The 21,732-nt window shown below is 38.7% G+C and overlaps 1 protein-coding gene and 1 long non-coding RNA gene across 5 annotated transcripts; one reads left to right on the forward strand and one right to left on the reverse strand.

Moving 5' to 3' along the window:
- Window positions 1–158: 158 nt before the first annotated feature.
- On the reverse strand, window positions 159–12,188 carry dyrk1ab (dual-specificity tyrosine-(Y)-phosphorylation regulated kinase 1A, b). Of its 4 annotated transcripts, none has more exons than XM_046072799.1 (12): window positions 11,363–12,188; window positions 9,462–9,531; window positions 7,762–7,958; window positions 7,360–7,452; window positions 7,038–7,226; window positions 6,659–6,806; window positions 6,266–6,552; window positions 5,983–6,129; window positions 5,499–5,639; window positions 5,051–5,354; window positions 4,626–4,750; window positions 159–3,843 (listed from the first exon to the last, which is right to left on the reverse strand). In XM_046072799.1, the coding sequence occupies exons 2-12, from the start codon at window positions 9,472–9,474 to the stop codon at window positions 3,256–3,258; spliced, it is 2,232 nt and encodes a 743-aa protein (XP_045928755.1). In that variant the 5' UTR covers window positions 9,475–9,531; window positions 11,363–12,188; the 3' UTR covers window positions 159–3,255. The 4 variants fall into 4 exon arrangements, with proteins under 4 accessions (XP_045928755.1, XP_045928756.1, XP_045928757.1 ...); XM_046072800.1 differs by lacking the exon at window positions 11,363–12,188 and adding an exon at window positions 10,510–10,947; XM_046072801.1 differs by lacking the exon at window positions 9,462–9,531.
- Window positions 12,189–12,311: 123 nt separating this feature from the next.
- Window positions 12,312–20,236, forward strand: LOC123985322. The gene is made up of 2 exons (XR_006828647.1): window positions 12,312–12,528; window positions 20,054–20,236. It is a non-coding gene; the product is annotated as an uncharacterized LOC123985322 (long non-coding RNA).
- The last annotated feature ends 1,496 nt before the right edge of the window (window positions 20,237–21,732 follow it).

The following is a 21,732-nucleotide window of genomic DNA, read 5'->3' on the forward strand; positions in this document are numbered from 1 at the left end:
ACACATTAATGTACTTTAGGCACGAAACTATGCCAACCGTACTGCGTGAAAATGTATTTTTTTGGATTATGTATGATTGTTAGGGGTGACGACTGAACACTTCTTCATAAAGATCTGTTGATGGCGTTGTCACAGAACAATAAAGACACACAAAGCAATTCAATTAACTTCTTTTTATATATCATACATAAGACTGTCTTAATATAATACAAAGGGCATTGTCATAAACACAGCAAAGTCTTGACTAGATCTTACAATCTGTGGATACACGAACTTATCCTTTCCCCCATGCTGTTCAATTCTATAGTGCATGTTGCATGTACAAAAAAAGTGAAAAAATGTGAACTCAAAAATGAAAAGGATAATTCCAAATTAAATAAGAGGACTTCAACTTCTGTTGGGTGTTCAGATATGTCAACAAGTATATGTGTTTGTGTATAACCCACAAACTTAACAGGCTTATGAAAGATGGAACCTTTTTTTTTTTTTTTTTCCAACCATGTGCTTCTCATATAACCAAAAAGTAAGGTTTGTGATGTACATGCACTTACAATATACCCTGTGAAAATTATTAAGGTTTGAAGATCTAGCTTTCCCTGTTTGATTCAAACCCTACCTCATAGTGTTGTCCTGATGTAGTCAAGTACCTTTGCCAAAAGGCAAGGTTTTGCCACTAAGAAAACAGGAGTTCCTGCCCACTGAATGGTCACCAAATTGACAAACATAATCAACATACCAGCAGGAGCAAGGTAGTGAGTTCTATACTTCCTTTATTAAAAAAATATAAATATATACATAAATTCTATTTCAACTATTAAAAAGGGGCTGCATTTCATGACAACTGCTCTAAATAAGAGGTCAATCAGCATGATCTGAAATAGGCGCACACTTACGAGTCACTGCAGTCAATTTTTTTTCTTTTTCAGTCTTTATTTTTGGAATGTTTAGTACCAGTATGAGTGCCAGTAATAAAACCACTGGCAATTTTTAAATGTCTCAAATTCTGCGGGGTATGAAAAATGATTGCAAATTTGCAATTAACCTTGACATCCAGATAAAACCCCAATCTCAATATAGGTAGCTTTACATTTGTGTTTGTGGAAATACCAAGCATGATTTCTTATGATGGTTTCTCCTTTAAAATGGTAACAGCATGACCTGTGGCCTGCCCTTAATTTGAAAGGTGGCTGTGGGCAGGTCTTTGTCTAATTTCAAAGCTGGTAAAATGAGCAACAGAAGAAAGAAAGCACTTCAAAATCCCTGATAGAAAAAAAAATCTGGTTATTGACTAATGTTTTGAGGACATGCATGTCTGCCTGGGCAAAAGCATGTGATTGTGGGCTGACGGACACCCTTTCCCTTTGAATAGGACAACAATCATGGGGGGGGAGGGGGGGGGGAGGAATCTGCCCTACCATATCAGAAAAATACCATTCAAGACAAACTGATTTGCCACAATTATCCTTACCCTGCCAAGACAATGACACAAAGTCTTGCTTCACGGCAGAAACTTGCCAAGTTGACCAAATGATGTATGAAAGGCAGCAAAACCCTTTGAAATAGTATGATGGGGGCAAAAGAAAAACGACGACACAGAAAAAGAACGCATTAGTCTCCTTTTTTTTCTCTTTTTTTAAACCATCAGCTTCTATCTTGCTACTCCGGAGCCTGCAGAGTAACTACCAAATTCTCTAACATACCAAAGTTTTTAAAAGACTCCCAAAATAATCTACCAATTAATATGGAAACAGTTTTGGTAAAACGTTGCAAACAAATCTGGCCAGAATACACAATAGCCAACGGTCTCAACAACGGTCTCCAGTTTTGCTAAAGTAATATATTGCAGCTGTTTGTATTGACGTTAAAATAAGATCTTGATAAACTTTGCGTCAAAATGGTGAACTGCTACATTATTGGTTACAGACACCTATATGCTATAAAACAACTGCTTTGGTATAAAAACATATCCAAAGGGAAAATAAATTCTTGTAAAATTCACAGCATAATTTGAGGAGAAAAAAGGCAGTCACTTAACTCATTTTTTTCTTCAGTTTCCATGTTTTGGATGGAGAGACTTGTGCAGGTGGTTCTGATGAGGAACTACATGCAAGGGGGGGAAAATAACAAAACATAAAAGGGTAGACTCTGGAATAGATAGTTCTTTCCACTGCAAAATCCTTAACCAGTGAATAAGATTTTCAAGGAAGTAATGTTTAGGAGGTTGTTGTGTACAATAAGACCCTGTTATGTGGGGCCCTGCTGAAGAAGAAATCTTTGTCGAGAAAGGCCTCAAATTACCATTCTTATTTACCTTTTCTAAGTTGTTTTAATTTCCGTAAAGAATTAAGGGCTGTCTAGAGAGAAAAATAGAGAAAAGCCATCTTAATTCAAATGATAATGTCCAGCTCCATCCCATTCCAAGTCCATGAGTCATAAGGCCAAAGGGTTATCTAGAACCAGCCACTGACTGTCTTCCTTTCACTGGGCTGGATCCTCTCGTCTCCCGTGCCCATCGCTGCTCTCATCTGTGCCGGGCCCGGTTGCAGCTTGTAGGACTACGGGGGCCTCTAGGCCTGAGGGGTGGTGCTTCCCCCTCCTTTGACCCAGTTGGTGTCAGGATCCACCTGCAGGGTCTCCTCTCCACCCGGCCAGCACACGCTATAGGGATTCCACTGCTATGTGCTCCCCTTTAACAGAGTTACACAATACCGACCAACAACAAGAAATATCACCGCAAACACTTCCCCTCATTGTCAAGCTACAGGATTTACAAGCAGCTTTTTACGAGAAATTTCCGTTTTAAAAAAAATAAAGGGCAAAATAATTAAGAACCGGTGGAACAGTAATGTCAGGCAGTCCACGGTTTGAACCGAAAGAGGACGCCAAGCATTTCATCACCAACAGCTACCTGCTAAACAGCTTGAAACTTCACTCTGAAATGCTCCTTAGAAGATTTTGCCACATAATACCATATGGTGATTACTTGGTGGTTACATGAAACTGGTGAAATGGTAAGATGGATGACTCAATCTCACTATGGTTATTCTGCAGTATTATTTTGTGCCTAATGATTGCAAAAGAAAAATGGATGAAAATTACATATATACTTTTTAACAAAGGTTTTTCTCTGTAGTAGCGGTTCAGTGATATCTCCCTTCTGACGTGAGCAGCTTTTGTTCTCAACACACCTTGTAGTAAAAAACACCACCTTAAAAATGACGCACAGGGGGAACACACAGCCAAATGTCAGTGCAGTCACGAGCTGGCCATAGAACTCTGCTGCACACACACTCCAGTCATTGGAGACTCCTCCCGGTCCATGCCCTGCCTCATGCCCAGGTGGCCTTCCGCTAGGTAGTGGGCAGGCCCTGTGTTCGTGCCCATGGAGAATGCAGGGTGCGCTGCCATGCCAGTCTCCTGCCGTGGGTTCGAGAAGGCACCTAGCCCCATGCTCAGCCCACCATTCTGACCAAAGTCAAGGGCTCCAGCGGGCAAATGGCGGAGCTGGTAGGCCTGGTTGCCATGGTTCCCAGTGGAAGAGGATGATGTAGAGGAAGAGGAGGCAGAGGAAGACAGGGAGGTCATGGACAGGTGGCCATGAACCACCTCCATGGAGTCCTGTGTCGAGGAGCTGTGTGTCGGGGAGGTGTAGTGGCGTGGGCGTGGGCGTGTAGCCATCATCGGCCCGTGGTGGTGATGAGTATGTGAGTGGGGATGCAGGGCCTTAGGGTGCTGAGGGGGAACATGGAAGGTGGTCTCCTGGACTGGGTGGGTTTCTCCAGTGACTGACTCTGGTCCAACACCACCGCCCCACACCAGTGGGGGTGGGTAAGGCTGTCTTGCCTGTCAATGTCAAACAAAAAGCGTCAGTTGTGGAATACAGCTGCACCATTTTTTTAGGAGCATTAATAAGCATTGCTTAAATGTTATGATGGGCAAGAAGATTAAAGTTTCTGTTGTTCACCATATAACACTAAGATACTTAATTCAGTACACTTAAATAAAGTTTAAAAGAGGCCATATTATGCTCATATCTAGAAAACTTGTTTTTCCTCATACTGTACATTGCTGCAGTACCTCTATTCACCTTCGGTATGAAACGCTGTTTTAGCTTAAAATAGCCAAATTCCTGAGGCTTCCTGGTCGGCTGGAAACGCTGCTGTAACTACAGTAACCATGGCAGGCATTATGCAAATGTGTTAGAATGTGTTATGTAGTGACATAGACGCGTAACGGAAGAAAAGGCCAAGCTGTTTGATGCAGGTCAATAGCAGTGTTTTCTGTGAGACAGTAACTCCATACAGCAGGGACTTTAGGCACACTAAAGGAAAGGAAGAAACCCTGAAAGCATAACGTGGCCCCTTTAAACTTGACATAATTCTCCATTTAGGAAGCATGACAGTTTTGTTAATGTTGCTTTCCAGAATGTGACACTCAGACTTTTAGACAATAGTTTTTGAATTTTTATTTTTTGAGAAAGGGATTTGTTTATTAGTCAAAAATCAATTTCTTTTAGATTTCTTCTGCAGACAGTGGAAAATAACGGGGGCGTTTTAATTTACCACCACCACATTAACACTGACCATCAGATCAAGTTTCAGGTCATTCCGGGGTGACTTACTGACCTGTGGGCAGAGGCTGTCACCATCGATGGCAGGCATGGCCGTGCCGAAGTGTCCTCCACTGTGCAAGTGGTGATGGGTAGGGTCTGATCTTGCTCTGCCACTGGTACTTGTCCCAGATGATCCTCCTAAGGGTTAAACAAAAGTGTCACAAGTGCAGCCTCAACAACTTTCAATTAAATTTTAATAAAATGTCAAATGCTACAATTGCATTAGCTAATGTTAATAAAAGCACACAACACATTTAAGACATGTCTGAAAGTTCCACAACGAAATGGATTTGAATAGTTTTAATGTTGTTCTTTCTGGCTTCACAAAACCATACCCCTTACTGAACAGATACCTGTTGATTTGATGCCTTTCTCACAAATCATGTTTCACTGTTTTAACTGTAGGACAGTAGAACAGAGTTTTCAGCTGGCAGTTACCTGAACTAGAGGAGGTGCTGGAGGTGGTTCCTGAAGACTGGGACTGCTCTAATGCGGGGCTTGTAGACACGCTGCTGCTTGTATTGGTCCCCTCATCCGCAGTCTTCTTGAAGAAGCTGTGCTGCAGGGCATAGTAGGGCTGGATGCGGCTCTTAGGGTCATAGTCCAACATCCGGAGGATCAGGTCCTTGAACTTCAAGTAGTCAGCAACAGCATGGCCAGACTCCCCCGCACGGCGGCCACCTGGACCCCCTGTCTCCACACCCAGGATGGAGTGGAGCTTCCGCGAGGCTGGAGGCTTATACTGTTTAAGGCGAAGTACACAAAGATTAAGAGATTTACTCAGCTGTGACTTCTGTGCAACCTCCTGCAATCTACCTTTTACCAATAATCACAAAACAAATTTTTTTGTTAGAGTTTAACTGCAACTGCAAAAAACTGAGCTCACCCTTTTGCCATCTTTGGTCTTCTTAACACTCCATGTACCATCCGAAAGCTTCTCAAAGAACTTCCTGGCTTTTGGTGCTAGGTCCATTATGTGATTAGGCGGGATACCAAGAACCTCGACTATTTTGTTCATCTGGTCCACCTGGGGGAAAGTTATTAATCAAGTTACTGTAACATTTACATTGTATATCTGCAACTTACTCAACCTAAGATGACTTAACTGTAAAAACATGTAGGCTCAGGCAAGTGGCCACAATTACTGGAAACAACCATTTCAAGGCTTGACAAGTAATTGTTGATAATGGTAATATATTTTAGGTTTGTGAACCCCACTTCTTAATCTTTCAGGGCTGCATGACATTATTGGAAAGCTAGACGTCAGGTGAAAAGTTGTAAACTATTGATGTTAACGAAACCATTGCTATTCTCAGTTATATTACTAAACACGACACAGAACAAATCAGTAGTACTTCAGTTCATTATACCTCATTGGCTCCGCTGAAGAGAGGTTCTCCAGTGTGCATCTCTACCAAGATGCAACCCAAGGACCACATGTCAATGGCCAGGTCATAGGGCATTCCCAGCAGCACCTCTGGGGAACGGTAGAAACGACTCTGGATGTATTGGTATATCTACAAAAAGAAAGCACAGACAATCAGACTTGCCTTTTTGCCTGTAAACTCTGAATTCATTACACCTAATGTTTAGAAGCAACACGTATCACAAACATTCTTTTTATTGCTGATAAGGAAAACTGCCGCTAGATACCCTTTGTCCCAGTTGGCATGAGCTGCCAAAGTCCACTATTTTGATGGCACTCCTCTTGGGGTTACAGAGGAGGATGTTCTCAGGCTTCAGGTCACAGTGGATGATGCTGAGCTCAGGGGTGGCCAGGAAGAGCAGCGCCGTGCATAGCTGCTGGGCAAACTTCCGGGTGAGGTTGAGTGAGACGCCACGGAAGTTGGTGTTTCGGAGTAGGTCATACAGGTTATATGAAAGCATCTCAAACACGAGGCAGAGGTGGTTCCGGAACATGAAGTGACGCTTTAAGTGAACTGCAGAAAACCAAATTGTACCCATGTTAGTCAAATACAAGGAAAATCCTTTTCATTTGTTTTATGTGTCTTGCCAAGTCAGAAGGAAATTTCAAGAATGAATTACCAATGTAGTATTTCATCTCGGTATCATGTTTGTTCATGAGCTCTAGGAGGCGCACTTCAATCTGGGCTTGATTGAGGAAAGCTTTCTTGTTCTTGATGATCTTAATGGCAACCCATTCCTGCTCAGCACGGTCATATGCCTTCACAACCTAAAAGATGGCAACAACAGCAAAAATTAATGTTCCCCAAAATTAAATCAGAGCCATTTGTTTGATAATAAACACTTCAAAAGGTTAACTGCATATGATCCATCATCACTGAGTGGTATCAAATATTTTTATTTTATACAGAGCAAAATTAAACCATCATTTGTTTGTTAAATTCAAGACAATTTTCTCTGTCACAAATCAAGTGAGTGTGTGTGATTTTTAATTAAGCACCTGTCCAAATGATCCTTTTCCTATCAAGGAATCAATCTCATAGCGGTCCATCCACTTCTCTCCATTCTTGACGATGTAGTCATAGTTATCATCGTCATAGCCATCATTAAAGACTTTCCTCTCTTTTTTGTGACTGGAGTCTTCACCCTGACCCTGTTGGTGCCGTCGCTTCTTTTTTGCATAATACACCTACAAATTAACAGTTAAACAATTCACATAATCATACCTGAAGACATTTTAGATGCTCTTTTAAATGTTTTACTAATATTTATAGTGTAACAAACCAATTATATGGATGCATTTAATGAAAAACAAAACTAACCTCATTGATGTGTTTGTATGTTTTGATAAGGTCAATGGAGAGCTTCCTCAGGGGAGCTGAAGTTGGGTCGCGAAAGCACTGGGGCATGTGCCTCTAAAGTATCAAAGGGAACATTTCATGAACAAACAATATGCGCAGTACTTTTGTAACAAGTGACACAGCAGATCTAAAATTACTAATGCTAAACCTTAGAGGCCATTCATTAAATTGAGTACAATGAACTTGGCACAATATTAAATGGCTAGCCTGAAAGAACATCTGACAAGCAGCTACTCTGCCTGGTGACAGCAGCAAAAAGGGAAGTAGTCTTTCATATCATATTAAACATTTCAATTCTGCAACACTAGACATTAAAACCAAAAGAAATCCAAGAGATGGGGTTGGGTAGGGGGTTAGGTGTACCTGATTGGCAGTGAGCTGTGGTGTCTGGTCGCTGTACGGTAAGACCGTAACAGATTGGTCAGTGCTTGGCTGGTGGCGGTCACTGTACTGCTGGTGCGTATGGGGCATTGGAGCAGCCATCTGAAGACCAGCAGTGTGTAAAGAAAAAGAGGGCGCAAGCCGGACGGACGAAGGTTTGCATGCTGAAGTCTCTCCTCCTGGAAGAAATTAACACTGCTATGAGTTGCCTATCACCTTAATTCAACAACACAAAAAACAAAAGGAGGGGAAGGGTACTAATCTTGATGTACAGCTGCAATTCCTTTTCATAAAAGAAATTTGTGGCCCAAAAATAAAGCAGATAAAAGATATTTGCTGCTTATTGTACAGATTTAATTTAAATAGGCATTTTCTGCTGCTTAATCTTACAAGCAAGAATTTCCTTAACACAAAAATGTCTAAATTTACCTTTTAGGAAAGAAAAATATATGCAAAATGCAAGTTATGCATTTGTAATATTAACATGTATGTTGAAATGATCAAGCTCACACTTTAACATAAACAAAAATTATCATAAAATGTTGAGAACATTAAAAAGGATTAATTCATTGTTAAGATAAATGTCAGATTAATACAGTGTCTTTTGTTAAAACATGTAAAGTCCAAAAAATACATCAAAGGATAACCACAAAATACATTATAGCAATAACATATCAACCTTTGTGAAGAAAAAGGAGCAAAACAGCAGGTTTAACAGTGAAAAGGGGTGAAAATAAAGCATCTCCACACTGTACAGTGCATCATCCTTCATTTTAAGCCAGAAGGAATCAAAAAATTATCAAATAGCATGTTCAGCTATCAGCATCTCTCACCAGACAACACAATTCACCAGTGCTACACAGTAACCACTATTCAGAATCCCAGCAACAGCACCTAATTAGCATAGCCTATCACCACAGAGATACAGCGTGATTTGGCAAGCCCATCAATGCACAGACCAATCACAACGCAGTATGCAAATAGCCTACTTTTGTTGCCAGGGCAGAGCTGCTCCCATTTTCCAATGAGAAAACAAGAAATAAACAAGAAATAAAATTGAACTTTGGCACACTTAGACGCTGCTTTCAACACAAGAGCCTGACAGCAAAATAGCTGCACAGCCCAAAACCTGCACTCCATCTGAGAGCATTAGAAAGCTGACCCAGCTTTGGAAAAGGAAAAAATACACATCCACTGACAGAAATAAGAGGAACTGTAAGATAACAGACAAGGGCTGTATTTTAAGAAACGCAGATATTTTAAATTATGTAATATAATATAACATAATATATCTAAATATAATAAATCTATTTTTAATTTTTTTTAAATTATGTTGCAAGGATGGACCTATGCTAAAATATTGCTAAATAAGGCCTACATCCCAGAATTTGTGTTTGAGTCTTTTAATACACATATTAAAAGATGATAAGACTGATTTGTCATGACAACTACTGTCTATTTTCCTGCTTGTTCAGCACAGACATGAAACAATTATATCCAACAACTTTTAACCACTTTGAGCTCTGTCAAACAAAAGGTTAAACTAGAAATTTAAAAACTGTATTGACAGATCTTAATAATGGTTTAACATTACATGACTTTTCCCCACTTAAGAAAGAGAAGAAGGTCTTAGGTGTGCCACTTTACACCAAAGGGTAAAGGCTTAATATATAGCAGCTAACCTGGATGCATCATCTCCTGTAAAATTTCATATCATCCTGGGAGGAGAGTCCAGCAGCAAACCACAACCCACTACAAAGAATAAAAACAGATCATTATCATTGTGCATCTTTGGTAGGGATTTAACTTCACAGTGGTTTAACTTTTGTTTAGAAGGAAGGACAGAGGGCCCCTGAAGAACAGAGGACACCCCAAAACTTAATAAAAAAAAGTGCTTGGGGTAAATGTATGAACTTTGGTAGAATTTGTAAATAAGATATTCAAAAAAGGTAAACTACTTGTGAATCAACAGTCAAGAGCAATTAATGCCCAGGCAATGACATTTTAAAAATATAAAAAGATCTGAAGCTCTTCTGAAACTGTTAAAAGATAAATAGTTCACTCAGAGGCACAGACTACTTAAAACTAACTAAACAAATCAGGATTAATATTGCTGTGGACTTAAAAGCATTCAATCTCCTCTCAACATTCCATGATCAATATATCCTTTAAATTATAGTGGATTTAAAGATATATACTTTTTAAAATAGGTAGCCCAACTGAAATTACTGTACAAGATTATGCAAATTGACAAAGAGCTGAAAAAGTTTGGTTTGAGCCCATATTACAAACACAATAACTGGCATGAGACTAACATAACTATAGGGTGAATTTGACATTTGAAAAACCACTAACACCACTAGGAAAATTCAAGCTGTATTTGACCATAAAGCTATTTTGCAAGCGCACTTGTAGCTCTTTACTCTTACCTAAACGTTTGATTAATCTTCATTTTCAGTACCGACATATGAACAGTTCCTTTCCTGGCTGAACTCATCACGGCATCAACGGGCCTATTTAGGTGTAAATATAACGACAGCTAGCTTGCTATTAGTAGCCATATCATCTCTTAAGTGATAGCAAAAGACCTCTGTAACAAGCCTGTGTGTCATCTTCTTACGCCCAACTGATTAGATCCATGCCGAAGCTGAATCAAATGTAACCCATCCAAAACAATTAAAAACCTAATGCCCGTGTATAAAGACGGTGCCCAAGTATCTCTGTACTTACAGATGATGGGGTAGATCTCGTCATGGTTGGAATTTAGAAAGCATATTCAGTGTTATAATGCGTCCTTTCTTGCTACATATCGTCCGTGTATGTCTCCAATTCATCGTATAAATGGCAAACGCATTCAGGCTCACGTTACCGTTAGCAGTCTAACTAGCTAACGTTGTCGTTAACGTTACCCTGAAAACTGCGGGACAAGCAAGCATATATCTCACCAATCCGACGTTAACGTTAGCTAGTGACGCTGTGTTCAGCCAGCGGGTTGTGGGGCCCATTCAGCTGGTTGGTCAACAAGTCAACGTTAACCATTAGCCAGGTTAGCTGAATTAGCTACCAGGCGTTAGCCAGTTTAGCTAGGTGAGCTTCCGTTATGTAGTTAGAACTGTATAACTCAAACTACACCTTTAAATATGAATACAGTTAGACATTGCATTGACAGTAAATCAAACGAGACTGTTAGCTAACACGGCAACATTTGCTTAAATCGTACAATGACACTGTCTAATATCGCAGGTTTAACGTTAGCTGTAACGTTAACACCGTGCCAGCATGACTCCCCTTCTAAGCCCACACAATCCGTTGCACCCGCTAGCTCACAACAAGTTGAAAAACTGTTCTCGTCTGACGTTAAAATGAGTCCGTTGACCTACTGACTGAAAGAAAATGTTAGCGCTGGCTTCAGCGGACTCTGCACCGCCACAGAATGTTAGCTAGCCGCCATACCATAAGCTACCATTCTTAACTTCACTGTCGCGTCCATCACTGTTAACGTTAACCATTCACGTAATAATAGACATCTGCGAAAGCGTTAAGCGAAGGCTAATGTCAAAGATAACATTTTATAATTGCTCACCTCTGATGGCACGATCTTCATTTAAAGTCCAATAACCTGTATGATGAGGAAACTTATCCAGCTTGAGATTCTCCCCTCCCTGCACGGTTAGCGAGTAATGTTAACGTTGAATTCAATCCCCGTCCACTGATCGGCAAACTCTAATATTATTCGCCAGCCAGATTTAATACGCTCTTCATATCCCACGCTTTGACGAACATCGGCGAACGAAGCAACTTTGACTAACGTTACTATCAGCTGATGACTAGCAACATGCTAACGTTAACTAGCACGCATAACTTACTAGCTAACCTTAGCGAACTGGCTAGCTAGTTCACAAAATGAACGCAGCTAACATTAGCTACCTGCCCTAGCTAGCTGTAGCTTCTCTGGCTAGCCTCAAGCTAACAATTCTAGCTACCGCTAAATAAACGTTATGCCAAATTCAGATTTTACGTTGTCTTTGCAAATTCAGCGTCGGTCACGTCGATAAATACAACAATATAGTTAAATCCAGAGGTTTTTAAACATGAAACAGAAACCGTGTCCTCTGGTAATTTTGGTTAGGAATTTTGTGTCAATTTTCACAAAATGGCGCGCGGTCCAAACCTGCGCAGTGAACCGGCCCGGTGGACCAGAGACACGGACAACTGAGTTAGTGCGGCGCCGCCTAATTATTTCAATTATGTTAAAACGTTGGTCTCTTGATCTTCTTAATCCGATCCACTAGACGCATTTCGATATCCAAAAACGTCAAATATATATCCACTGACAGCATTATTCCGGCGGGAAGGGAGAACATTTGAAAAGACTGAGCTGGGAAAAAAACCCTCCTGACAAAATGGCGATGCTCTTGCTTGTTGCCATGGCAACTGTCAATCAAAAAATAAAGTACCCGGATGGACCAATGACGAATAAAATCTAACTGGCCAGACTTACAGGACACATATAAATCTGTGGTGTCCCTGTCTGTCTTTTTAACCGTGTTTGGCCTGTTACTATAATGCGGCAGAAATGAATGCTATGTTTATATTTACAATTTAATACTACAATTTAAAGCCTTTTGTGATTGTTACTCTGTGATACCTTACTTCTCTCTGTTTGTTTTCCTATTTTGTCTGTTAAGATTTGCAGTCATCCAGGTCTCCAAGGAGGGTTAAATCAAGGGCAGCTGGACTTTGTTGAAGGTAGCCTACTTGATAAGTTTTCACCTCTCATTCACTCACTTTTCTTATTTATTTTTTTAGGTTTGGTGATTGGAAGAATGACTTAGCCAAAACTAATTTACTGATAGAGCCATTGCCATGATTATAAGGGTTTTAGAAATAGGCCTAGGTCTACTGCACCAGGTCAGAAGCCCCCACCCAAATCATTTGGCCAGAAAGCAAAAATAAGGTTTCTATTTATAATTATAATGTTTTATCTATTCAGATTAAGTTCAATATACTAAATATACTTTTTATGTAAAACACCTGTAGCCTATTTCCTCTTATAGTCTAGGCTACTTTTCAGTATTTGTAGTATAAAATCCCCTCTTTATGTTTCACTGTTGAGTTGCAGTGGAAGAATAGTAACAAACACAGGGAAATTTGTAATAAATATAAACTATATTGTTGCAGAGAGGACTGTGGATTTTGTACCCCACACCTTATGTTGAAATCACTTTAGTAATGCATGTCTTAATGGCCAGTATGAACAAGAGGAATGAGTAGCTTATAGCAAGACAAACCTGTTTCAGTGTAGGCCTACATATGGGCACCTGACTGTACAAATTTGTAAACCTTACAGGCTTCAAGCTTTAGGTTTAGAGTTCGATCAAGGCTAAAAACAAAAATAGCCTACCTATTGCCACAGTTATTGAAAGAAGGAAACTTAGGCCAAAAGGTTAAAATTTGTTGGCCATACTTACAATTCAAAAGCAAATCAAAAACAACATGTCAGTGCAATATAAGAAATAAGTACACTTTAATTTTAGTGAGAAAAGATTAGGGCAGCTTTTCTGCTTTACAACTCTAACTCAAATGTATTGGAATTTAACACAAGCATTCTTAACATAAACTTTGTTGCTTTCCCAAAACACTCTTTATTCCATCTGTTATGGCAGTTTACCACCACACACAGCAATAGATTTTATTTCTCTGAATCCTCCAGTCACGAGAGGTTCAAGGAACATACAAGCTTACTAGCCCAATTTTAAATCATCAAAAAAGTGTTCAACCATTCAAACTATTTAGGGGCTGATTATTTACCACAGCAACAAAAAAAGTTACATCTACAGCTTTGATTAAAATATTTGAGCAGTTTATAACACTTATCACTGCAAAAGGTCTGGATTGCATTTTGGAAAATCAATAAAAATGTATTTCCTTATTGCACTTAAATACTACCTCAGTCAGTTGCAAAACATTTAGGCCTACTACATTTTGGGATAGGGCTGGGCAATAAAACATTTATGATAGGATTAATTATCGCAATGGAATTTTTCTCAATAACAATATAACAAATGTTCAACAAATGTTCAATGAATGTTTGATGTAATTCATTTGAATCACCAACAAATTATTTTTTTCTATTAAGATATTTATTTTGTTGAGAAAAAGATTTTACTTAATTTTCTCACGCATATTTGTAAGATTTCATCATAATAATTTTGAATGTTCTACCTCAGATTTGTTAAGTGAGCAATTAACCATCTGGTTTCTTCAATTTTCACTTTAAACTTGAAAGACATAATGCTTTGACATTTATCTCCATAATTATCAATATATGAAATTTTTTTAGGGTGACAACATTTTTGGCTATATCGCCCAGCCTTAGCCAGGGGTCAAAATGATGGCTTCTTTCATAACTTTGACTCCTGGTCAGCAGGTACTGCCTGTTGAATTGGGACACTAATAGACAGAGAAATGAATGGACGTAGCGGCTGTACACGCTTTAATAAAATGCTCCGATTGTATTTATGTAGAATAAACTATTGTGGCCCATCTTTAAGGTGGTGTATGGCTGCCTGTTTGATAGTGATGCACAAACAAATACTGATAGTACTGGATCAGTGTCATTGTTTGTGTGGGCCAATTGCAGCAACTTTAATATATTTTTATATACATAGCTGCATGTAAAACATTTCTAGACATGGGAAAGATGAAGAGCATCTTGTTCTTGTGAAGTGTTCTGGGGCAGTTTCATGCTCTGCACATATGTCTATTAATCCATTAGTGGAGCAGAATGAATATATTTCACTCAACCCACTTTAAGGGTCCTCCCAAATTCATGGGTAGTAAACTGAAGGCCATTGTAGCTCACAAGTTGTTCAGGGAAACCAAATCAACCAAACATTTCACACATTTGGATTCTAGCATCCTCAAATGAGCTCACAAAAAACACATAAATGTGTTGCTATGGCTCTTCCAGTCATTCTCGTGCCTCAGAACTTTTTTTCCCCTCTCTCTCTTTTCATAATAAGGGTAGATGTTAAATATTCCCATTTCCTTTGTGTTAACAAGTCACTTGGCTTCACTTCATTTAAAATGATTATATCGCTCAAATTTTATTTGTATAGCTCCTTTTGTACAGGTAAGTGCAATTCAAAGTGTTATACAGATGACTGACAAGTCAAGAGTACAAATGTAAACAGTAAAAGAATTTGAGACTAATGCACACAAGAAATAAAATAAAATAATGAAATTGTAATAATCAAACTAATAAAATACATGATTAAATAAAATAAATAATAGCCATAAAACATTCTAATAAAGAGATGGGTTTTAAGGTTACTTTGAAAGATATCAACACTTTCAGCTGCTCTCACATCCTCAGGCAGACTTGTAAAAGGGCTGAGAGCTACACTTAAAGCTGCCTCACCAGAAGTTTTTATTGTGAACTTTAGAACACCTAAAAGGCTTGTGCCAGAGTCCTTGTTTATACATTGCAAGCATGTCAGACAGAAGTAGGCTGGTACAAGACAACAAAGTGCTTTAAAGACAACTAAAATAAAAATTTAAACTGACAAGCAACAAATGTAAGGATTATAAAAATAGGTGTAATGTGTTCTCTCCTTCTGCTCCTTCTGGCAGCAAAATTCTGAATCAATTGTAATGAATCAATTGGGTAAACTTGATAGAGCATTGTAATAGTGTGGTCTGCTGGATATAAACATGAGCATCAGTTTCTCTGTAGCTCAGAGAGATAAATATTTCTCAGATGTTAAAAAGCAGATTTGATGACATAGCCCCCATGAGCTCTAAAGTTTAGTTCTCATTTAAAGACGACATCAAGTTTTCTTGACTGTCAGGTTGAATTTGCATTCACCACAATGCTTCACAATTTCTTCTCCTGCCAGAAAAATAAAAGGTTTTAATCATATCTTTTACTTAAGTAAAAGTAGCAATACCAGGGTGTAGAAATACTATGCTACAAGTAAACGTCCTGCATTCACAATTTTACTTAAAGGTGTGGAATGCAATTCTAATCCCGATATATTTCTTTTTTTTGTCAAATTCAGTGAATATCTCCTCACAATCTGCTAGCTGTCCACTCTGTGTGCGCTTAAAAGAAAATCCGGTTTTTGTACAGAGCCTTAGGAAACAAACAAAGTGGCTCGGGCCAAGCCACACTATTTCAACCATTCCAGCCATGATTTGTCATTTGTCTGGTAACGGTAAATGACATGCCGACTTTCAGCTTACTTTCTATTTCGCCAAGACATGCTGCTGTTTTGATGTTAGCTATAGTAGCACGCAAGTTTTTCTAAAAAGTTCAAAATCCTTCACTACAGTAATGCCGTTTACTTTTGCCTTCTTTCCATGGTTAGTCCATAGCAGTCATTAAGGTAATCATCTTCTTCTGAGCCAAGACTTCACCCCAAAATGATGATTTCTCTATAAATGATTTAGCCAGGATTTTTTAACATAAAAGTTTCTACTCTGATTCTTTAAAAAAAGCATATCAAATTTCAAGTGAAGCACAAACGTTGTAAGATCATCTTCGGTTTGTGCATTTAAAATGCATGCATTACTGTTTGGCCGACTAGCTTTCACTTTCTAACCCACCACTATAGTCTAAGGGTATCCAGAGCAGAGTGTCTTTGAGCACTGTCAGTAAGTGATTCACCACACATTGTTACTTGTAGCCCGCAAAGGCAGTCTGCAACTCATGCAACCACAACACCCAAACCCCAGCAGTCACCAGGGAGACCCTAATGCACACAAAGCACCAGAAAACAATGTTTGGCTAGATGAATATATGATAACAGTTAAAGCCCACAGAAATAAAATACCAAGCACATGCAGTTTACCCATGTTTTCCCATCCTACCTGCTATCCTGAGAAACACAGAGGCCCTATAAGTGACAGTGAGCTATGCTATTTTTCTACAGTACATCAGTGCAAAACAGGGTGATTAGGATGTCAGATGCCATAAAATAACTAATGCCATTTTATGCAACCTTATACTTCTATTCCACTACATCTCAGAGTCAGAAATTGTACTTTTTACTGCATTTCTCCTATCCAGTGAAATTCACCTATGTCCAAATTTGATTTTGAATTTGAATTTTTTCTACTTTTTTTTGAAAGGTTCTGAATACTTCTTCCACCTCAACAAAGAAAAATAATGATAGCACATAGAAGATCACAATCAAAGAAAACAATACTAAACCCCCCAAAAGTGATTTGTACATAGAAAGAAGGGGGTATACACTTTCTTCTGTGTAACAACACTGCATATGTGGGCTCAGTGAAATTATCACCACTGCAGTTTCCTCCACCATGTGAAAAAAGTTTCGGAAACTGATTTCACTAAAATAAGTTAGTCAGTTGCTGATGTCAACAAGTGCTGTACTTGAGTTTGTTGGGCTTCACTGAGTTAGTCTAAATTGTGTTTAATCTGCAACACAACTTTACTCTGAAGTTAAACCAGCTTGGTCACATTAGAGGTTTAATTAAAAGAAATTGGTTTAGTGTTAAATCTAAGATTAATCTTACACTTGTCTGGGAAAGGTTTTTATTCATTTGGGTTTAAAAGGACAATTTAGACTAGGACCTAGATTTAATCCCTACCAAAATATTTCCTAAAAATAAAGTTACACCAAATCATGACATCATTATTGTCACAGCCATGGAAAAGAAAACAGCTGACCATATATAGAATAAATAGTTTCAGTGTAGTGCATTGCAAGGTCCTCTAAATCCACCTGAAGCCTTTGGCGCACATATTCTTTTCATCTTTTCTTTGGCTGTCAGAGGACATACAGTACTTATTGAAGGCCACAGAGGTATTGGATGTAATTATGTTTTGTTATGATCACAAAATAATTATTTAGAGACTATTGTGTTTGAAGAACATGATATAGCCTACGGTTATAATTGTGACGGATGTATCTCAAAACATAGAGGAAAGAAATGATGACCATTTGAACACAAACCAGCGAGATTCTTGTGTGGTAATCTTCAATAATGGACAAATCGACTGTGTAAGTGTTTGTAAATGTTCCAGTTGTTTCTACACCAGTGACTTTACATGTCAGCCACATGTTTAAAATAAGTGATCACACTTTTAAAATAAGCCTGTTAACAATATAATGGTACCACGTTGGTTTTGAGGAGTTCCAATAGTGGTGTTGCCTCCCTGAACCTCAGTGTGTTCAAAATAACAGCCCTATGTCTGCAACGCTCATCAGCGGTCAGAAGCGCCGATCTTTAATCAGATATACCGTCACATTCCAGTTAATATAAAAGTCCACTGTGTATCCTATATGCTGAGATGTGAGTACAGTGTCTGTTCCCAGGAAAAAAAAATCTACTGTAACAGATTCTTCTGTAGTATATTATTTGACCACAGGATGGCAGCAGAAGCTCATATTGGTTGGTATTCAGCAGCCCATTTGGTAATAATGTCTATGCCTATGATGATGATGCCTTTTTTTTTTTGGGAGATTGGGTACAGTGAGCAGCTACTGACTGAGTAGAGGCTGGTTGAAGGTATTGACTAATCATAAGCAGTAGCTAAGACTGGACTCAACCTGTGTAAATGACCATGCATCATGTGATTATCAAGTAAATGTACATGTAAATGTGTTTTTAGATTGTGTGAAAGAAGTTAATTTATATTTCCAGTTGAAGTAAAAACAATGCAGAACCAATCTGATCAAACATTCCTGCCTTTTCTGTTCATGAATGTGCTCACAGGCCTTTTCCACATTGGGCTGTGGGCTTTTCAGTGAATTTAATTGTGTTTCCATGATGGTGTCTATTGTGACAATGCTAAAGCTGCTGCAGAAACACCAGCACTGATATTGATATTGTTTCGCACAGTGTAAAAACACAGTGTGGAAATACTGCATTCAAAATTTTTCTTGAGTAAAAGTACAGAAGCAAAGTACATTTTAAGTATCAAAAGTAAAATCATTAATTTTTACAGAATCCACCATGTTGAATGTTATATTTTTCTACAGTATCTCACAAATGTGAGTACACCCCTCAAATATTTGTGAATATTTGATTATATCTTTTACACTGAAAAAACACTGAAAAAATGACACTTTGCTACAATGTAAAGTAGTGAATTTACAGCTTGTAAAACAGTGCAAATTTGCTGTCCCCTCAAAATATCACATCACACATCCATTAATGTCTAAACCGCTGGCAACAAAAGTGGGAACACCCCTTAGCGAAAATGTCCAAACTGGGCCCAAGCTCTACATAAAGATGGCCAAGGCTAAGAGAAGATTGCCAAGACCCTGAAACTGAGCCTCAGCATGGTGGCCAAGACTATACAGCGGTTCAACAGGACAGGTTCCACTCAGAACAGGCCTCGCCATGGTCGACCATAGAAGTTCAGTGCACGTGCTTATCCAGAGGTTGTCTTTGGGAAACAGACGTATAAGTGCAGTGGGTGAAGGTGTCAAGGCATCAAATTGGTCTGGTCTGGTGCAGCATAAGTGCTGCCGGCACTGGGGAGCTACAGTTCATTGAGGGAACCATGAATGCCAACATGTACTGATAACGACCCCAAACACACCTCCAAGACAACCACTGCCTTGCTAAAGAAGCTGAGGCTAAAGGTGCTGGACTGGCCAAGCATGTCTACAGACCTAAAACCCTATAGACCATCTGTGGGGCATCCTAAAACAGAGGTGGAGGAGCACAAGGTCTCTACATTTAGCTGATGCTTTTATCCAAAGGTATACATGTCAGAGGTCACACGCCTCTGGAGCAACTAGGGGTTAAGTGTCTTGCTCAGGGACACAATGGTAGATGGGTCACTGTGGGGAATTGAACCTGGGTCTCTCACACCAAAGGCATGTGTCTTATCCATTACACCATCACCACCCTATGTCTCTAACATCCACCAGCTCCATGATGTAGTCATGGGGGAGTGGAAGAGGTCTCCAGTGGCAACCTGTGAAGCTCTGGTGAACTCCATGCCCAAGAGGGTTAAGGCAGCGCTGGAAAATAATGGTGGCCACACAAAATATTGACACTTTGGGCCCACTTAGGGGTTTACTCCCTTTTGTTTTTTGTTTAGACATTAATGGCTGTGTGATGTATTATTTTGTGGGGACAGCAAATGTACACTGTTATACAAGCTGTTTAATATAGTACTTGTAGTAAATGTAGTTACTGGTTCATGGTAAAGACATGGGTTTTAATCTGATATGATCACAAGTGGCTTATGCACATCTCATACCTATCCATCCATCTATTTGTTTCCTAGGTGTCTGCGATCACACTGGCAACAGGATGAGAAGATTAGGTTACTGTTTCCTGACACAACACCTGCCTTGAAATCTGACGTCTAGTTTCTAAAACTGTCAGGCTTGCAGGTTCTTGTTAAGGAACCGATTTCTGTTAGAAGGTGGCATCCTGATGTTGTAGATTAAAAAACATATTAGTCAAATCCAAAATCCTGATCAGTTTTGTGCAGAGATATTTGACATAACACATATAGCAGAAAAAAGGCATCTATTAAAATAGTTGATGAACCAAAATATAGGAAATCAAATTCTAAAATACTTGATTTTTATTTTATATTTTTGCTCTATTTTCTACAATATTCATTTCAATCATATACCTTATCATCCCAGAAGTTCTCTGGATGTGTGCAAGTGAAAAACATGTCTGAACTGTGTTGCTTTTTATTTCAAAAGATGACCAAATGAAAAACACGAAGACTTTAACAACATAATATTCAGTGGGCATAACTTTTCCAAATGTACACTTTATTTTAAACAAAAGTACAAAAAACAAACATCAGGTATTTACAATACTTGCATGGCAATGTTTACTTTCTTTGGTCATTCTTCCAATTTGATGATTTTAAACAAGGTAGGCAACAAATAGCAGCTAGAAGGTCTGCAATGATTACATGCTGAATCTATATTCAACCAGACGCTGAGCAACCTACTGATGACTCAAATTTCATTAAATATTTTGTAAAGTCTGCAAGCAATTTATTTATCAACGATTTGAATCCAAGTCATGAATTATGTGACAATTATTGAATTAGTCTACCAGGACATTTTATCTTGTACAATATAAATAGCAAAAAGAAAATTAAAACTACACACTTCACAATTACATCCCGGTCTTGATACATTTTCCAATTTAGTAAATGCTCTTGACGGACCAAAATTGTGACATGTACAGCTGCGCATATTCCACCGTATTCTACACAAATCTGACATGAAAACATGAACCCTAGTGCACATCACAAACTGAAGCAATTACAGGTAGATTTTCAAAAGAAGCCAAACATACAACGGCTACTTTGACACAAACATTGTGTCCTCTCTGGGTGCTCCATTACTAAAATGATGCCATAGCTACAGAATAAACAATCATACCATAGATGGAGCACACATTGAGTATTCACTTACAGCCTTGACAGGTAAGCTAAAAAAAAAAAATCCTTTAACGTCTACAGGCACAAGGATTTTTTCTTGGGAAAACAAACAATGACTTTGTGTAAAACAATCTGTGCAGCCAAACTAAAGCCAGTAAAATGAGTTATGCTATACATTCCCTCAACAATCTACCTGCTTGTGTTTTACAGTGGTTATGTTGAATGTACAGTACATTTAAAAAAGAAACAGGCAAAATGATTCATTTTCATCTCCTGGTTACTTTGTAAAGAGGTACACACAATTAAAGAACAAAAAAAACATAACATGTAACAACCAAAGAACTCTGTGGTACATCTCCTACTTCCTGCAATGCAACATGTAAATCATATTACCATCTATAACTAATGCAGGGTATGACAATATACCCTTAGCCCTTTCAGGACGTTCATCTCAATTTCAACATGTTTTTACGCCTGAATGAAGAAATAAACACATTTAGTACAATGATGTTGAAGGCAAAGGTTGTCTGGACTGTGATGACATGAAACTA

This window comes from Micropterus dolomieu, linkage group LG17 (assembly GCF_021292245.1).
Source record: "Micropterus dolomieu isolate WLL.071019.BEF.003 ecotype Adirondacks linkage group LG17, ASM2129224v1, whole genome shotgun sequence".
Lineage (NCBI taxonomy): Eukaryota > Metazoa > Chordata > Actinopteri > Centrarchiformes > Centrarchidae > Micropterus > Micropterus dolomieu.